This window comes from Haliotis asinina, chromosome 10 (genome assembly GCF_037392515.1).
Source record: "Haliotis asinina isolate JCU_RB_2024 chromosome 10, JCU_Hal_asi_v2, whole genome shotgun sequence".
In the NCBI taxonomy this organism is placed as follows: domain Eukaryota; kingdom Metazoa; phylum Mollusca; class Gastropoda; order Lepetellida; family Haliotidae; genus Haliotis; species Haliotis asinina.
In genome coordinates, this window is record NC_090289.1 from 14,907,541 (window position 1) to 14,924,215 (window position 16,675).

The 16,675-nt window shown below is 37.6% G+C and overlaps 1 protein-coding gene across 1 annotated transcript in view; it reads left to right on the forward strand.

Annotated features, from left to right (window-relative positions):
* The window catches only part of LOC137297677 (obscurin-like), a 144,065-nt gene that overhangs the window by 42,056 nt on the left and 85,334 nt on the right, over positions 1 to 16,675 (forward strand). Inside the window, exons 9-20 of the mRNA XM_067829592.1 lie at positions 2,066 to 2,215; positions 3,926 to 3,986; positions 4,868 to 4,986; positions 7,703 to 7,865; positions 9,204 to 9,336; positions 9,902 to 9,922; positions 11,541 to 11,711; positions 13,099 to 13,168; positions 13,346 to 13,438; positions 13,740 to 13,835; positions 14,846 to 15,010; positions 15,711 to 15,866. Coding sequence (XP_067685693.1) covers positions 2,066 to 2,215; positions 3,926 to 3,986; positions 4,868 to 4,986; positions 7,703 to 7,865; positions 9,204 to 9,336; positions 9,902 to 9,922; positions 11,541 to 11,711; positions 13,099 to 13,168; positions 13,346 to 13,438; positions 13,740 to 13,835; positions 14,846 to 15,010; positions 15,711 to 15,866 — 1,398 coding nt within the window. The remainder of the gene's footprint in view (positions 1 to 2,065; positions 2,216 to 3,925; positions 3,987 to 4,867; positions 4,987 to 7,702; positions 7,866 to 9,203; positions 9,337 to 9,901; positions 9,923 to 11,540; positions 11,712 to 13,098; positions 13,169 to 13,345; positions 13,439 to 13,739; positions 13,836 to 14,845; positions 15,011 to 15,710; positions 15,867 to 16,675) is intronic.

Here is a 16,675-nt window from a genome sequence, read left to right on the forward strand (position 1 = left end):
GATGGAACTAAAATATTGTTCAAAGTGGCATTTGACACAAACAATAGCACCATATTCTTGCAACATATCATACCTACATCTCACACAAATGCTTGAAAAAAGCCATACACTAAAGTTAACCTTTCTTCTGATCAATTTTGTCAACTTTAGATACGATTTCAGATGGGTCTCTTGGAACCGAAGCACCTTGTTTGAATATGTGTTATGCTGTGCGTGGTTCAAGATGATAGGTTCATGCTGGAGATTGCAGGAGCGCTTGACACTCTCAAATACCCCCATGTTTTACACACAGCTGCATGTTCTCTCATCTTATTCTTTTAGCAGCCTATCTTTATTCTTCCCTAATAACATCCATCCCTGTTCCTGCATGCAGTTCAACAGTAAATGTTTCCCAGTGTTGGAAAAGGTATTGAGCTACAAAAGAAAAAATTATTCACTGTTTAGCACCAAAGTTTGCCTTAAAGAGCAAGTAGTTTCATCAGTGGCTCAATGCTGTCTTCCATTATGACGACTCTTCCTTGACCCTTGACCTTGACAGTGGGATATGACACCCTGGATGGTGACCAATGTGACCATAGACCTATACAGCAGAGGTTGGGCATCAGTGTGACCCCTGTGACCATACACTTTTACAGCACAGGCTGGGCATCAGTGTTTCCAGCATGACATTTTACCTGACTTTACCTTACCACTGATGAACATCACTGGCATCAGTCTAGTCAGTTCAAAGGAAGATAACCAGTGCTTGACCATAATGCATAATGAACTGTTATGAAGAATTCTGGAGGACTTATGTTACAATTGTATTCTGTGGAGATGCCTGTACATGGAGAATGACGTGGCCATTGTAATTATGGGGTGTTCAGAGAATATGACTGAATTTAGACATATGTCACTGACATGATAATTGCCAATTTTAGCCTCTTCAGATCAAGGTTTTCTGAAGTGGCACACAATGACTTTTAAGGCACTAATAGCCATTCTTTCAATGTCAGTTTGTGTTTCAAAAGTGCTGGATTAAACATTTCTGGAAGGATGCTGAAATAACCTGGGTCCTAATGAGCAGTATATTTCATGAAGATGCTTGAAGCCTAACCATGACTGGAAGTGACAAGATGCTGACAACGTCCCATGGAGTAGTCAGTATTAGAATCTATTTATGCTGCTGTGTATTATAAATCTGCAGCACTGTCGATCTCCAGAATAACCCTAACCCTCCTGATATCAATACATACAAGCACTAATGCTGAGGAATTCTTAGTGATTACACTTTAAAGTAACATTTTTGACACTAGCTTTGTGTTCAACATTCTCCATGGAACATAATGAGGAACACCATACCCAATATGATTGTAGCTTCACTGTCAACCATCCAGACACCATGAATTGTCACACAATGTAGCTGTGTGTGTTATTCCCCACCTTTGGAAGTCATGGCATGGCATGGAATATTAGATCTTTGATAGATTCATGTACAAGTCAAATAATCATCCTGATGTAAACACAGTGGGATAGGTCTTTGAATAGTGGTGAATATATGACTATTGATTCTGAAATCAGTGTGAATGCATGGTACTGATCCTAGGACCTCCACCTATACACTGAGCATGATCTGCACTATAGTCAAGCCATTTGATAACCATCCTTTGTGAAGACCACCCAGGCCCTCTTGGACCACCTGGTTATGGATCACCTGCTTGGATTTACCTTTTCCTGGACCACCCTAATGAGGTGTAGTGATGTGATTACTTAGAACAGAAACACACCCTATATACAGCATGATAGATGAAACAAGGTAGGTTCTACCATCACAGGATGTTGCATGAACAGACCCGTAGGAAGCACAGCCATGTAGGAACCAGCCCAGACTTGATGTGTGGATAGGCATGACCACTTTCTAAGGATGCTGTGCACCTGTAACATCAGACCTGGATAGGCTTGAACGATTCTTCAGGATGTCACTTGCAGACTGGAAATGACGTTTCTAAGGATGTAGTCTTGCATGGTCACAGCACCTGCATTTAAGCACATGGAACTTGCACTGATTGAGTTACCTCCCTTGTAGGACAATTTCTTGCGGGTATATGCTGTCATCACAGAGCATACAGATGATACCACAAATGTGACCTTGAACATCGGGGATGTCGTGGAGGTTCTCAACTCAACCCTTCAGACTGGCAACTGGTTGGTGAGGAAAACAACGGACAAGGAAAAGGTGAGATTTGAAAAGAAAATTGTGATAACAGATGAAAGTAATGTTTTATATAATTCACACAATGTCATCAAAAACCAGCTCAGATGATTCCATTCTGATACTGAGCTCAGCTTTAGACACCAGAAAAAGATTCATACATTGTGCACATGCTGAGAATCTGATGCGGGTCTTCATCTAAAAAAATTAACCACTAAGCTGCCCCACCACTACAGTACTATTAATAACACCCGGAAACATTTTTGTTAGCTACATGTATTAAGGTAAACTATATTTCCAAGGAGCAAACTCATTTATGTACTGAAAAAAACATCAACGAAGAAGGCTGTATTACATTAGCTTATTATGCCAAAAGTACCGTGTATTATCAGTTATCTGTTACACTCTGATACAGAGTGAGAACTGATACACCTCAAAGATCAACTTGAACAGTATAATGGTTAACACAGCCATATGAAAGACGAGTATTTTGAATGGAATATTTTGCCAGCCTGCAAGCTCCTTAACTTGCCTTGATGAAAATATCACCAATTTGTTTCAATGAACATTGTATTTGATAACACGTGTATATACTGTATCAAAATAAAAAAAAGCAAACATTTGTATCTGACATAGATACCGAGAGTAAGAGTATCTGGTGTAGGTTCCAGTCCACTGCATGTCTATGTAGTTTGTGTACCTAATACTTCTCTTGTCGGGTGAGTAGACATCCAACCCTACACAAAGCATAAACAGCATCATTAGCTGTAAAAGAAGAGGTAGCATCTGCCTCACCACACTGGGGGAAACATACCCCAGATCACTGATATATTGTTGTGCAATCAAATGAGGCATGGGCTATGGCACTATCATGATTACATCAGAGAGCTTTCTGGCTGACTATGCATTTTCTACCTTGACAGTGAAACTCATTCGTGTCAATTAACCTATTTTGTAAACAGTGTAATGATAATGATCATATTGACACTGTACCTAAACATAGCAAGTCACACCGTCATCAGATACAATGTGAACTGATGCACAGTGTGGTATAAGGGACCCGTCTTAATTTATCACTAGGGGTGCAATGAGGATTTTCATATTTTTTCTGTACAAATCTGGTAGCGCCCCCTACAAAACAAATAGCCCCCCCCCACACATTCTATGTACAAAACACATGACCCCCGCCCCTGCCTATGTCAACAGCTTTTGTCCATGTACAAAATAGCTGGACCTCCCCTAAAATATCTGTACAAAACAGCTGACCCCCCTATATTCTGTGGACAAAATGAATGACCCCCTAAAAAAAAACTAAAAACGGTCCCTAGGTGAAATCTGTGTTCATCAGGTTGGATCAAAGATTGGCCAATATGATGTGTCAGGTTTGTCAGCCCCATACTCTTGATCATGATCTTAAAGTTATAATTCAAACATCTGAGATCTCCATCATTTCATGCTTTTCTCTGACCTCCAAAATTCAAACTGACTTGTAACCAAACACATTCATTGTGAATAACTGAAGGTGTTGTCCTTTGAACTGGAGCTGACAAATGCGGCAAAGTGTTAATGTCAGGTATCTTAAACTATATCTACAGTCTACAATTGGTTTAAACATAATAATAAGGTAGTTGTTGTGATGGATTTTATACAATAAATACTTAAAATTTATAACAGTCTGATGGATAGAACAAACCTTTTTGGTCCATGTAGCTGATCCACTTGACTGTGTTCCAGGTGGCCTACATTCCATCCTCCTCACTCAAGTGCCAGGATGTACAACTCAACACGCCGGAAGGTAGGAACTGAACATGGCATGGTGCACCACAGAAGGAGTTACTCGAGAAACATCCATGTTACTCAGGAATATCAATGAAATACATACATACATAACTGACAACAGTAACTCAGTAGGCAAGATACATGAATTTCCATACTACCACTGCCACAATTTGGTCTCATACACACCACCTTGCACCATGGGTTGGAGTTAAGGCCACCAAGTATGAAAGCAAAGAAGACAAGCACACATTTATTGCAAACATAGGTATCATGTGCTTATGATGGACCTTGTTCCAGGTTATGTAGTACACAGGGTATACAATCTATCATCGATCTTCTGAGGGCTCACACTTTGGGGGTGGGGGTCAACTTTAGGCGCTGCTTTTTACAGTATATTTTGTGTCATAGAAAGGATGTCTTAGCTGTCAGGTCAAGACTTCTTTATACAAGCTTACTTAATGTCTGGATTTTGGGAGGTTGGTGGTTTGATCCTCAAGTTGGATTACATCAAAAGACACATTTAAGGTGGTTCAAAGCTGCCCTGTCTGCATTCAACATTAAGGGGATAAAGCATGGACTATATTTTGCTAAGAGTCGGTATATGTCTGAGCTTTATATCCATGATAAATGTTGACATGGTATCCCTATTGCCAAGCCGTGTGAAAGCTGTGGACATCCAAACTAGTCTGACCAGCCATACACATGTATGAGCATATCAGCATAATATTTAATGTCATCATCATACAGTCACATCACCTCACCTACGAAAAGACGCTATGTTGCTGAAATGTTGCTGAGTATGGTGTAAAATGGGAGTCACAGAGTTGGTGCCAAATTAAAATACAGAACACTAATAAAACACATTTATACTTCAATAGTACTGTTCTCTTTCAATAGAAACAAATGGGAGTGCACGCCGCCGTGAACGCAAACTGTCCCGATCTCCCAGTCAGAGGTCAACTGAACTGGAGCCGGGGGACACATCTGATGATGAAGGTCATTTCAGCCTCAGAGAAGTAAGTTCTTTACCTCCTGTGTCGTGCATACTTTACTGGTCAAGGTTAGAAGGGGAGACAATTCTTAACTGACTTCTTTTATATAACAGTAAAATGGCTGTTTTGCAGACTTGTAACATCACTATTTTTGTTTATCAAATTTGATAGGTGTAAAGTCAAATACTGTAAATATTCAATTCAAAAGTAACTGTAACAACTCTAAACCATGTGTATCTTCTAAACTAAGTTTCTGAAAGTTCACAAGAACATTGTATAGATCATGTCATACATTCTCTCGAGAATGGTGTATGAAATGTGTTATTCATTCTTTCAAATTCTAAAAACCCATTTTAAACCAGAGTAGAATCATCTCCTCAAGACTTACTTGCATCTTATATATACTCACTGCAATTCTATTCTGTTTTCTTAACACATATTTTTACCATGTGCTTCAAGTGTCTTGTATGAGTCTTTGCTTTTCTGTTTATATGTTATGCTTCATATTCACTGTTTGTGTCTGATGTAGTGTCTGCTGTGTATGATCACGTATCTTCATTTCTCTTTCGTTAATTTATCTTCTTTAACTTAATGCATGCTATTGTCTTTCTTTTATTTTAGAATTATATTCTAGAAAGAAAATGATTTTGCTTTGCGGAGTCTATAACAAATGAATCAGTGCTCATATGCTAAATATCTTCAATACAACATAATTCTCCCAAATGAATTAATGATATCCTTTATTTTGCCAGCATATATTTTTCCTGAAAAGTAAACATGTGACCAAGGAGTGTGAAGTAAGTGTTCCATGCGGAAGTAATTGTTGTACCCTTCAGTTCAGCAAGGTTTAACCTTATACCCTCCTCATGTGATTGAACAAATCCTGAAAGTTTTCTTGGAGCCCCTTCACACTGTCCTTGAACCCTGACCTTTGATATTTGTCCCTAATTTCAAGCAAACTATTTTAGAAGTAAACCTTTGGGTTTTGTTGAGATATCTGATACAGATATTAGCAATATAACAAGTGGATATTGGTCTATGGTGATGTAAGTCGGTTTTACATGATCAGGGGTGAATCCAGAGCACATACCACTTCTCCCTTCACCCCAAAAAATCCCTGAGGAGCATTAGACCTTTGGACTAATGGTATATGAAATCTTGTATGCGCCCCTGTTGCAGCGTAGCACAATGACCTGAAATGTAGGGATGTAGGGTGTAGCATGAGCCAATGAGTGATGAGAAAACAAGGAAACCACCCAGTCCCCTTAGTCTAGGCCCTGGCTATGAGGAAACAATAAAATTACCAAATCCCCTACATCTAGGATCTGACTATGAATATTTTGATACAATAGATCAAGAAGCGTGTTATTCCTATATTTTCTGATGTGAAACCCAATTTGTTATCTGAGTATTCGAATGACCTCACCGACTGACAGTAAAACATTCTTCTGGGTGGGGTATTAATTTTTTTTAGGAAAAGAATGTGTTTGCAGTTGCAGCATCAAACATAAATTTCATATTTTGTATCCCATTTTTCAGATCACACTTTTCTTTGTAAAATATTGGGTGAATATATGCTTTTTCCCCAAATGTTCTGGAACTAATTTTTTTTACAGCCCACTAGTCACTTCATCACTTAAGAATATTGAATGGTTAGTCCCTTATATGACCATTAAAATTGCAAATGTAAATGCAGTATGCCATTAGTTAGTAATTAAAATAATATAAGAGAGCAATAAATCCTCAGCATTTTGTTTGTGTGAACTCCAAATTTAGTGTTATATTCTAGTATGTGGTGCGGTGACACTGGATTGTTTATTCTGGTTCTGTTCACTCTGATCTGCCTACATTTCATTATGCATACATTGTAGGAGCCTATGTTGACTCATCACACTGGTATTGTTCAAAGAACCCAAGATATACACTGTATTGCTTTGATTAGACGATGCAGTAATGATATGATGTAGTGCGATATCGATGAAGTGGAAAACGTATGCATCAATGCATGTTCATATAGCCTGAATGCCGTATATTCTAGAGTGCAAGTGATCTAAAGATCACAGAGAGTAACATTGCTCCTCAAAAAAGTGATTATCTGTTCTCCTGATTCTTTCCTCAATTTTTGAGTGTTGAAGGAGAATATGATCAACACTGATTGTTACAAAAACATTTGGTGTTAGAACATCAACAGATGAGTGACCAACTACCCAATGCCATTTTTTTCTGTTCCAAAGACTTTGACTAAGGTGTAGTTTGGAACATCATTTTTGGTGGTCAGTGTAGGTTATTAAAAACTTAAATATTGTTTCTATATTATCAAAGAAGGATGATCAGATTCTGAAAAAGTTAAATTGTTCTTGACTAATTTAATGTATTCATTAAGTAAACATAACACTAACTCATCTTTTGTTTCAATGTCACAATTAAACAGCTGTCTACAGTTATTATGTGATTGACTTTTGCCCAAGTGTATCAATGCATATGTAGTTAACAAATCAAGTAATTTATAAATCATATTTTACTGTTGATGTCAGTATGCATGTATTTAAAACAAGGATCATATTTTGGACAAAGATATATATGTTTATATGCTCATCCTTATACATTTATATGCTAAAAATGAAATTGTGACCACAATTAAGAAAACACAAGAGGTTTGTAGAAGAAACCAGATGTAATTATGTTATGTTCTTTTTTCCAAAGGTTATTCGAGTAGATACACTGATATGCTACATTTCAGGGTTTCCCAGTATACGTTGTGATAGCGGACTATGCTCCAGCTGAGAGTGAGACAGACTCACTCCGGCTCAGCGAGGGACAGTTTGTGGAGGTACTGGATATGCAGAGGCCAGACAGATGGCTGGTCAAGACAAAACCCACCAAGACCAGTCCTGCAAAAGAAGGTGAGACATTAGTTGAGCCTAAACCTAACAATGTTGCACCCACTTTGGTTATTTCTGTCCAAGAAGGTGAGACATTTGTTCGGAGTAAAACCGACAATATTGCAGACAAAGAAGTTGAGATCTTGGTTATGCCTAAACCTGGCAATACTGAACCCACTTTGACCTGAATAATTCTTGTCAAAGAAGCTTAGACATTTGTTAAGGGCTGAACCCATCAATTATACATCAAGCAAATCCAATCAGTCAATATAGGTGACAATTTGGTTGAGATTAAACCTAACAATAAAAGCACCCAACTTGACCATTCCTATCAAAGAAAATGAGACATTTGTTGGGACCAGAAACAACAACACTGCACCCTCAAGTCCAATCAGCCTAAAGTTGGTTTTGTCTAAACCCATTGACAATGCTTAAACACAGCCATCCTGCCAAAGAAGGTTAGACATGGGTTAAGACTAAACCCAATAATAATGCACCCTTGAGACCAGACCAACAAAGAAAATGAGACATTGTTTAAGACTGAATTTTAGAACAATTTACCCTTAAGACCAGCGTTTGCAGTAGTTTAATTTGCCAGTTGATCATAAGGGCCTGCTGTCACTTACAGGCTTTAAAATCTTCAGGCCCTGAGTGGAATCTGCAGGCCCAAAGTTTAACACTGTTCTTGCGAAATCAATAAGCGAACCCTATGGCGCAGAGAGACATTTTTTTATTGGATAAAGACTGGTTAAAGATATTCCTATGTGCAAACCACTGAAATAGCATGAAGTGGAAGAAACTTATCGTAACATGATGGATATGGATCATAAAGGACAAAAAACAAGGGAAGGATTCCAGTTGTGGAAAACAGGTAATTTACTGAAGGCCACAAGGGCCTGCAGATATCTGAAACTGACGATCCAATACAGTAAATACCAGTGCTGGGTCTTTGGGCTGGCGATTATTTTGAACGCTGTTTCAGACCAGTCAGTCAGTTGAAGGTGGCAGACTGGTTTTGAATAAACACAGTGATAATGCACAAACAAGGCCATCATACCAAACAAGATTAGACCTTATTTGAGGCTAAACCTTAAAACAATTCTCCCTAACCTGTCTGTCAACACTAGACATTGGTACTAACCAGCCAGTCAATACTGTATCCACCAACACTAGTCTTCTGCCTCAGAAGGATACTGTGTTGAAATGAAACCTATCAAGCTATTCTGATATTAAGAAAACTTGCTTTTTGCTTTACATAGATTTTCCCCAAATTTTATATCTCACTACCCACTATCTATCCTTCCATTTCAGGATCGTGAAATGTTCACTGAAGAATAACCTATAATGTATTTGTTTCAGGATGGGTACCATCTGCATATTTGAATCTGAAAATGCTGGGTGCCACGGTAACCAAGAGGTCTACAACAGAACAGTTCCGTGAGGAGATCATTCAGATCTCGAACAAACAGCAGGAAGCACTTCTCAAGAGGAGGTAACTCTTTGAACATATTTTTGCAATTAGTTCACCAGTTTGTTTGAGTTTACTTCCAGTCTTCATTTACTTGTATCTCCCCTTTTCAGGAAGTCCATATTTAATAATACTTCATTTGAAAAAAGTGTACATCTATGCTTTTACTTCCTTATGAATATATAAAAATAAAAGGACTCTCTTATAAATATATAATTATAAAATGACTCCCGTCGGAATATATCATAATAAACCGATCATGCAGTGATAATTACTGATAATAGCTGCACCTCAAGAAATCTGTAACAGTCACAAGATGTAGAGTTTCATGTTATTGTTTGAACACAAGTTATACGAATGAAAAAAGAGGAGTTCATTAATAAAGAGAAAGGATTAATTGGCATATTTAGGACTGACTGATTTGTCAGAAAGTTCACAAGGTGTGACCTATGGATTGTTTGTCAGATCCTTACACAAAGAAGTTCAAATCAGAGCTACAGATCTGACTTGAGAACAATCTACATTACCCCAACCTTGTAGACATGTAGACAGTGAAGTGTTGCTGTGACCTTCTTTATTGTGATTATAGGGATCCTGATGACTTTCCATTGTGAGTAGCAGTTATCTGCCCTTGGCGTGCTCTTCTTTATAGAGATACTTAGATAGATTGTTGGGACAAGTATTAACATTCTATTTGGTTGTAACATTTCATCATTTCAGAATATCATGCTCTCACATTTCTTTGAATAAGTGTCCAAATTGATGAAAATGACCATTTATTCATATTTCTGATGATTGGTATAAACAAGTAAAAAAAACACTTTTTGTTTGAATTTTCATAATATTTGGACGTTATTCTGCTTGACTTCTTTTCAGATTGAGTTGAGTTATTTGTTCATCATCTTCTATCAGACAACTTTTATTTATTCATATGCTAGAAATGATTTGAAATGTATTCTGTTCTCATTCACTTTACATTAGCATGGGTAGGGGTAGATTTGTTTGACATTTGCCTTGTTTTGACATTCACATTATCATTTAATGTGTGGAAAAGTTTATTTTATCTTCAGTCACATACAGTGGTATTGTAGAATTCAAAAGATGGACTCATGTGTACCCCTCAGATTTTTTTCAGAAAACATCTCTGTAATTGTAATAAATAACTTGGCCTTAATTAATCATTTTAATTTCATAAGCCAACTGCCATTTTTGTTCTGTAAGGCCAGACCAATTTATTTCTTGTTTTATGGATTGGCTGGTCATATTTCTTTAAGAATAAGAAAAAAGAATAAAAACTAATTTTCCCTGTTAAAAAAATTAAAATACTTATGTTTTTATTTAAAAATTTTACAAGAAAGATTTTTTTAGATTGAATAAATAGTTTGCCCCATGTAGCACTTCGTAATTTGTCAAAAGTAAAATACTTCTAGTATTTAGGACTATTTTATTTCCCCCTCCTGCCTTTTCTTAGGACAAAAATGCATAAAACAAGATAAAATATTGGTCTGGTCTAAAGAGGTTACCAATGCCTAACTGTTCCAAATCATTGGCAACAAGAAATCTGCCTCTGCCAGTGTACTCTGTAGCATAGACCAGAGTTGCTAGTCTTGGTGACAAATGTAAGGTTTGACATCATGGCATCTGCTGACATGTTTGATTATGGCATCATGAAGAAATCCTTGCTGACATTTATACCTGATCTGTCATGCTCTCATGGTTATCTTATGTGTGGTAGAAATTGTGGGTTCAAATGGGTTTCTAGATCCATCCTGATTACAGATCCTTTGAAACCAAATGATACCAATGAATTGCAACCTAACACAAAAACAAATAGACAAAAAAGAATCAAATCAATGCAAAGAAAAATGAAAACACAGACCAATCCTAGAAAGAGAATTTATTGCACTCCCCATTGGATTGATTCTTTTAGGTCAGTTTGTTTTTGTGTTAGATGGCAATTCATCAGTATCAAACAGACTGCATATATGTTTAGCTTTGTCATCCCAGGTTTTGTTTGTGAGTTTCATGTAAGTGATAAACCTGCAGCACTTAGGTCTCACCTCCCACTTCAAGCTGAAATATCAGGATGTAATTGTCTTTTGGTCAATAAGGAAATTCTGGAATATATCAAAGTGCACTGATTCATAAGAGGGCAATATGGATGTTGATTTTTCATGTGCCTTTTGCTGATTTAGATGTACTAGAATATTTCCTCATGCAAATTACAGGTATGCTGTGACGGAACTCCTGGAAACGGAACGAGAGTACATCCGGCAACTGGATCACCTCATCACAGACTACTATCAGAGGCTGGGAGAGAAGGACAGTCCAGAAGTCCTCAAGAACAAGAAGGATGTTATCTTCGCTAACATCAAACAGATCCATAAGTTCCATGATGAGTGAGTAGGAAATTAATCTTTCAGAAAGCTGTACATGAGGTAAACAAGAAATCAAAGGACATGGTAGAATAAGGACCCTTTTGTCTCTGGATATCCCTGATTTAGAAAACAGTAGCATAACCTACTACTTAGGTTGTCAGATGTTTTGTACTTAGGATATCACTAAGTCCATGGGTTACTTTTAAACAAGATTTTAGTGTTTGTTTAGTGAGTGTTTTAGATGCAGTGTCCAGATACTTGAACATGAGAACATGTTGGACAAGGTTGACCTTGAGATGATATTGAGATGCAGACTATATAAACATTGGTTTAAGAATTCATCTTGGATCTCAGAACCAGACACACATTTTCTGTTGAAGTTGGCTGAAACATTTTCATCCCATTCCTATGTTGCTGATCCATGAAGATCTGGATTAGAATTGATCTTCAATAACCCATGCTATTCATATGAGGCGACTAACAGGACTGGGTGGTCAGGCTTGATGACATGGTTGACACATGTCATCATATCCCAACTGAGTAGATCAATACTCTTGATGTTGATCACTTGACTGTCCTGTCCAGACTTGATTGTTTACAGACTGCCGCCATATTGATGGAATGTTGTTGAGTGTGGTGTAAAACTAAACTCACTTACTGACTGCTATATATGTTGATCATAGCAGATGCAGACCACTTGGAAGTGAATGACAGAATAAATATTCAAACAAATACGTTATGTTGATGTTTACCCAGAGTCTAAAGAGGATCCTTTATATATGTATTTGGTGGACTTTTGTTGGATTTCAACACTCAAAATGGACATGCACCCTACCAGCATACTCATCTATATGACAGAATTGCCTCCCTTATTGCACAAAGTTTGATAGAAAAGGCAGGCCCACTAGACTGATACATTTTACACATTTGGGATGAATTTTGGAGCAATAACTCAATGAATATTTGGACCAAATTGCAAGTAAAAGTGTTTTTGAAGATTCCCTTTGTAAACTGAACACCCCAGACAAACAACTACACTAAGTAAATACGGCCAATTATTGTTGCTTCCCGATAAGATATTTGCATTAACTTTTCTTCCTTGGGCTGTAGGGACAAAGGGTATCCTATCTCCTATGGTGCTACTAGTTACAGTATGGAATTACTTCCCTTAGTCTTGCCAGGATGCAGTGGGTTTGAATCCCTAACTGATAGTGAGTTTGTGCCATGATTTGTGACACACTACCTGTTCTCATGTATTTCACAAAAGTGTAAACATTTACAAGTCAGCATTATTTAGCATTTCCCTCAACAATAATCGGACATCAATTTGATGTTTCCGAAAGCGCCACTGAAATTGATTTTAAACCCAACTCACCACCTCCAGCTAACATTCGGACCTTGTTTGCAGTGTATTCCTTCAGGAACTCAGTGCCTGCTCTGCAATACCATCTACTGTTGGAGAAGTCTTCCTGAAAAAGGTAACAGAATCCTAACCATTTAAGACTAGACATATAACTTTTTCATGATAATCTTGATTTTCTATTCATTATTGCTTAATATTTTGAAGTTGGAAGACAAAGGTCCAATTTTTCTAAAGTTTGTACAAAGTAGGACCTTGTAGACCAGTATGTTAATGTCTTTTTTCCTGGTTTTAGCGTGATGAGTTTATGCAGTACGTTGAGTACTTGTGTCCAAGAGAAACTGCTGAGTACTTCTTGGAAACAGAGGAGGCTAATGCCTTCTTAAAGGTTTGTATTATTTGCATTTCCTGGGAAGTAATTAATTATCCACTGGTACATGTGTTCAGAGGTTTTGAAATCACCCAAAGAAAGTACATCACATTAAGTTATAGGATATATTTTCAATATACAAAACACGCAGAAATGATGAAACAAATAAGCTTTGGGCATCAACAAGTCTTTGGAGGGAATTAGTACTTTCTAACCTTCTAATTCTTTTGTGAATCTTGTTAAGCTCTGTCTAAGTGTTAGGTTGTTGAAAATGTTGCATACGACATGTATCTACAATCTGGTTCTGTGTTCCTTTTAGAAATACAGTGCCAGCATCAAGGATTCAGAAACAGCACTGAAGGCACATTTGATGAAGCCAGTGGAGAGACTTGCCACTTACAAGGCATTTCTCCAGGTCAGTGTCCATTCTGCCATCAACATCAGGGGCTAATAAGGGCAATCACAATCTAGACTGTCTGTTACTTGGTATCCTCTGTCATATCCTACCTAGCTTCCTAGTGAGTTCCTCAGTTGCCAACCTGTGTAATATGTTACTTCGAATCCTTGGTCATATCCTACCTAGCTTCCTAGTGAGTTCCTCAATTGCCAACCTGTGTAATATGTTACTTCGAATCCTTGGTCATATCCTACCTAGCTTCCTAGAAAGTTGCCCAGTTGCCAACCTGTGTAATATGTTACTTCGAATCCTTGGTCATATCCTACCTAGCTTCCTAGAAAGTTGCCCAGTTGCCAACCTGTGTAATATTTTACTTCGAATCCTTGGTCATATCCTACCAGGCTTCTTAGAGAGTTCTTCAGTTGCTATCGTTTGTAAAATGTTACTTGGAATCCTCTGTCATATCCTACCTACCTGCCTGTGAGACATTGTCACAAGAGTCATCATTTGTTACGTCCCAGGTATAAGACTCGAGCATGTCCTACATAGTCTCTGAGACAGTGTCCTCAGTGTCATCCTTTGTTATGTCCTGGGTGGAATCCTTCAGCATGTCCTGAATTTTGTCGTAATCATTATGTAATTGTCATCGTTTGTAAAGTCTTGGTTAGAGTCTATGGGATTGTCTTTGGTTAGCACTTAAGACAGTTTCCAAACTGTTTTGGGTAAGGTCCTAATTAGAATCCTTTGTGTCATGGATATTGCAGTACATGGTGTAGACTGGTCGGTTCCTGTTTGGTTCCATGGGTGTGTCCATGATGTTGTCTTAAACAGGTTCATATTATGTCTTTTTATGTCTTTGTTTGAGTTTCAGCCAAGTAATAATATAAAAGAGAGGCATTAGAAAATGAAACTGATTTTTCTTTGAAAGAGTCAACATTTTACGAGTGTTTCAGTGAATAATACTAAAGTTAAAACCATGGTATTAACTGTCAAAAGATGAACTAGACAAATGACTGACCTCTGTCCAGGACTACTTGAGGTACACCTCACGAGCAGGACAGGACTGTGCTGATGCAGAGGCGGCCATTGCAATGCTGAACGAGATTACCAACATGGTTCAACAGGTGCAGATGTTGAGTCTTGTTGAGGGATTCTCCGGCGACATCAATGAATGTGGACCTCTTCTCCGACATGTCAGTAACTTTTGAATTTTCTATGTTGTTTGGTTAGTGAGTACAAGATGGTGTAATCTGTTTTCGACCAGGTAATCCACGTTTAGAACTGTAACCTGCTATCAGCTGCTTTTGGGCAAACACTGAGCCAGAGTCTAGAAGATTTTCATCATCTGTATCAGGATACTAACATCTATGTATATGATACTTTAGATACTTTCATTTACATAGGATATAGTTATATATTCCATATAAATATGTACCCATGAAGATCCAGGTTAGAAGATCTTCTTGCTTGTCGTAAGAGGCGACTAACAGGATTGAATGGACAGGCTCGCTGACTTCACTGACACATGTCATTGGTTCCCAGTTGTAAAGATTGATGCCCTTGCTGTTGATCACTGGATTATCTGGTCCAGACTTGCTTATTTGCAGACCACCTCCATATACCCGAAAAATTGCTGAGTATGGCATAAAACTAACAACAAGCATAGTCGACTTTTATGGCAAGCATGGGTTCCTGAAGGCTTATTGTACCCTGGGACCTTGACGGGTCTTATGAATTGTGACCTTTATTGGAGTTAGTTTATACAAATAAACATATCATTTATTTAAATGTTTCTTTGACATGGGGGCCATTCTTCATAAATGATAATTGTGTTTAAGCTATGGCACTTATTAGTTTGTATATAATATCTTATGCTTTGTTTTGCTTTTGAAGGATGATTTCTTGATGTGGGATAGCCCCAATGCAAACTCAGGACGTGGCAAGGAGCGCCACCTATTTCTGTTCAACGACAAACTTATCTTAACAAAGCGCAAGAAGCCGGACACACCCACTGATACTGCCACCTATGTGTTCAAGAGCCTGGTTGAGGTAAGAACAGCATCATATAGATCCAATATAGTACCTGCTGCATGAACTGTGTTACATACCATGAACCATACCTCTGCTACAACATTCTATTTGAGATTTAGGTTCGTCAGAGAAAGTAATTTTAGCTCCAAGATTATGTTTAATGTCAGCGTAAAGACAGCCTTAATCATATCAGCATGAAAACAAGCTGAAAAACCTGAATTTCAAGTTTAGAAAGGAAAGGAAAAAGGAATAACAATATTACAGGTTAGTTGAGAGCATTGCTGAGAACCTGTTTCTGATTTAAGTGAATACAGTTTACACAATTTTCATTTTGTGATACACTGCAATGTGAAAGCATATACTGCAATATGTATTGCAATATATTGCAAGAAATTATCAAGAGTTTACAACTAATTGTATAGTGTAGTGGAATCTGTCTATTACAGACTGCCTGGGACTGACTCATTTGTCCTGATTGTAAAGCAGTCCGGATTAGACAACTTTAGTCTCGTACCATGTTTACTGCCCTTATGAGTTACCTCCCTTTGTTAAGGACAGTCAACAACTTGAAGTGTTTTTTGTTTTTTAATACTCAATATATTGTTTATATGTTGGAAAAATTCTGTTTACATATATTGCTTCTGCGTCTGTAAATGGCCATGTTTTCTGTCATTAACCACTATGAACAGAAGTAACAGAGATATTTATTAGTTTTGTCAGCTATGTCTAGATTACAAAGCATTGTTCTCAGAGCAAAGTGATTGTTGGAACTGTTATTTTCGTCTGTAATCTGTAATTGAAAGAGTATGGATTATAAAGCATGTTTT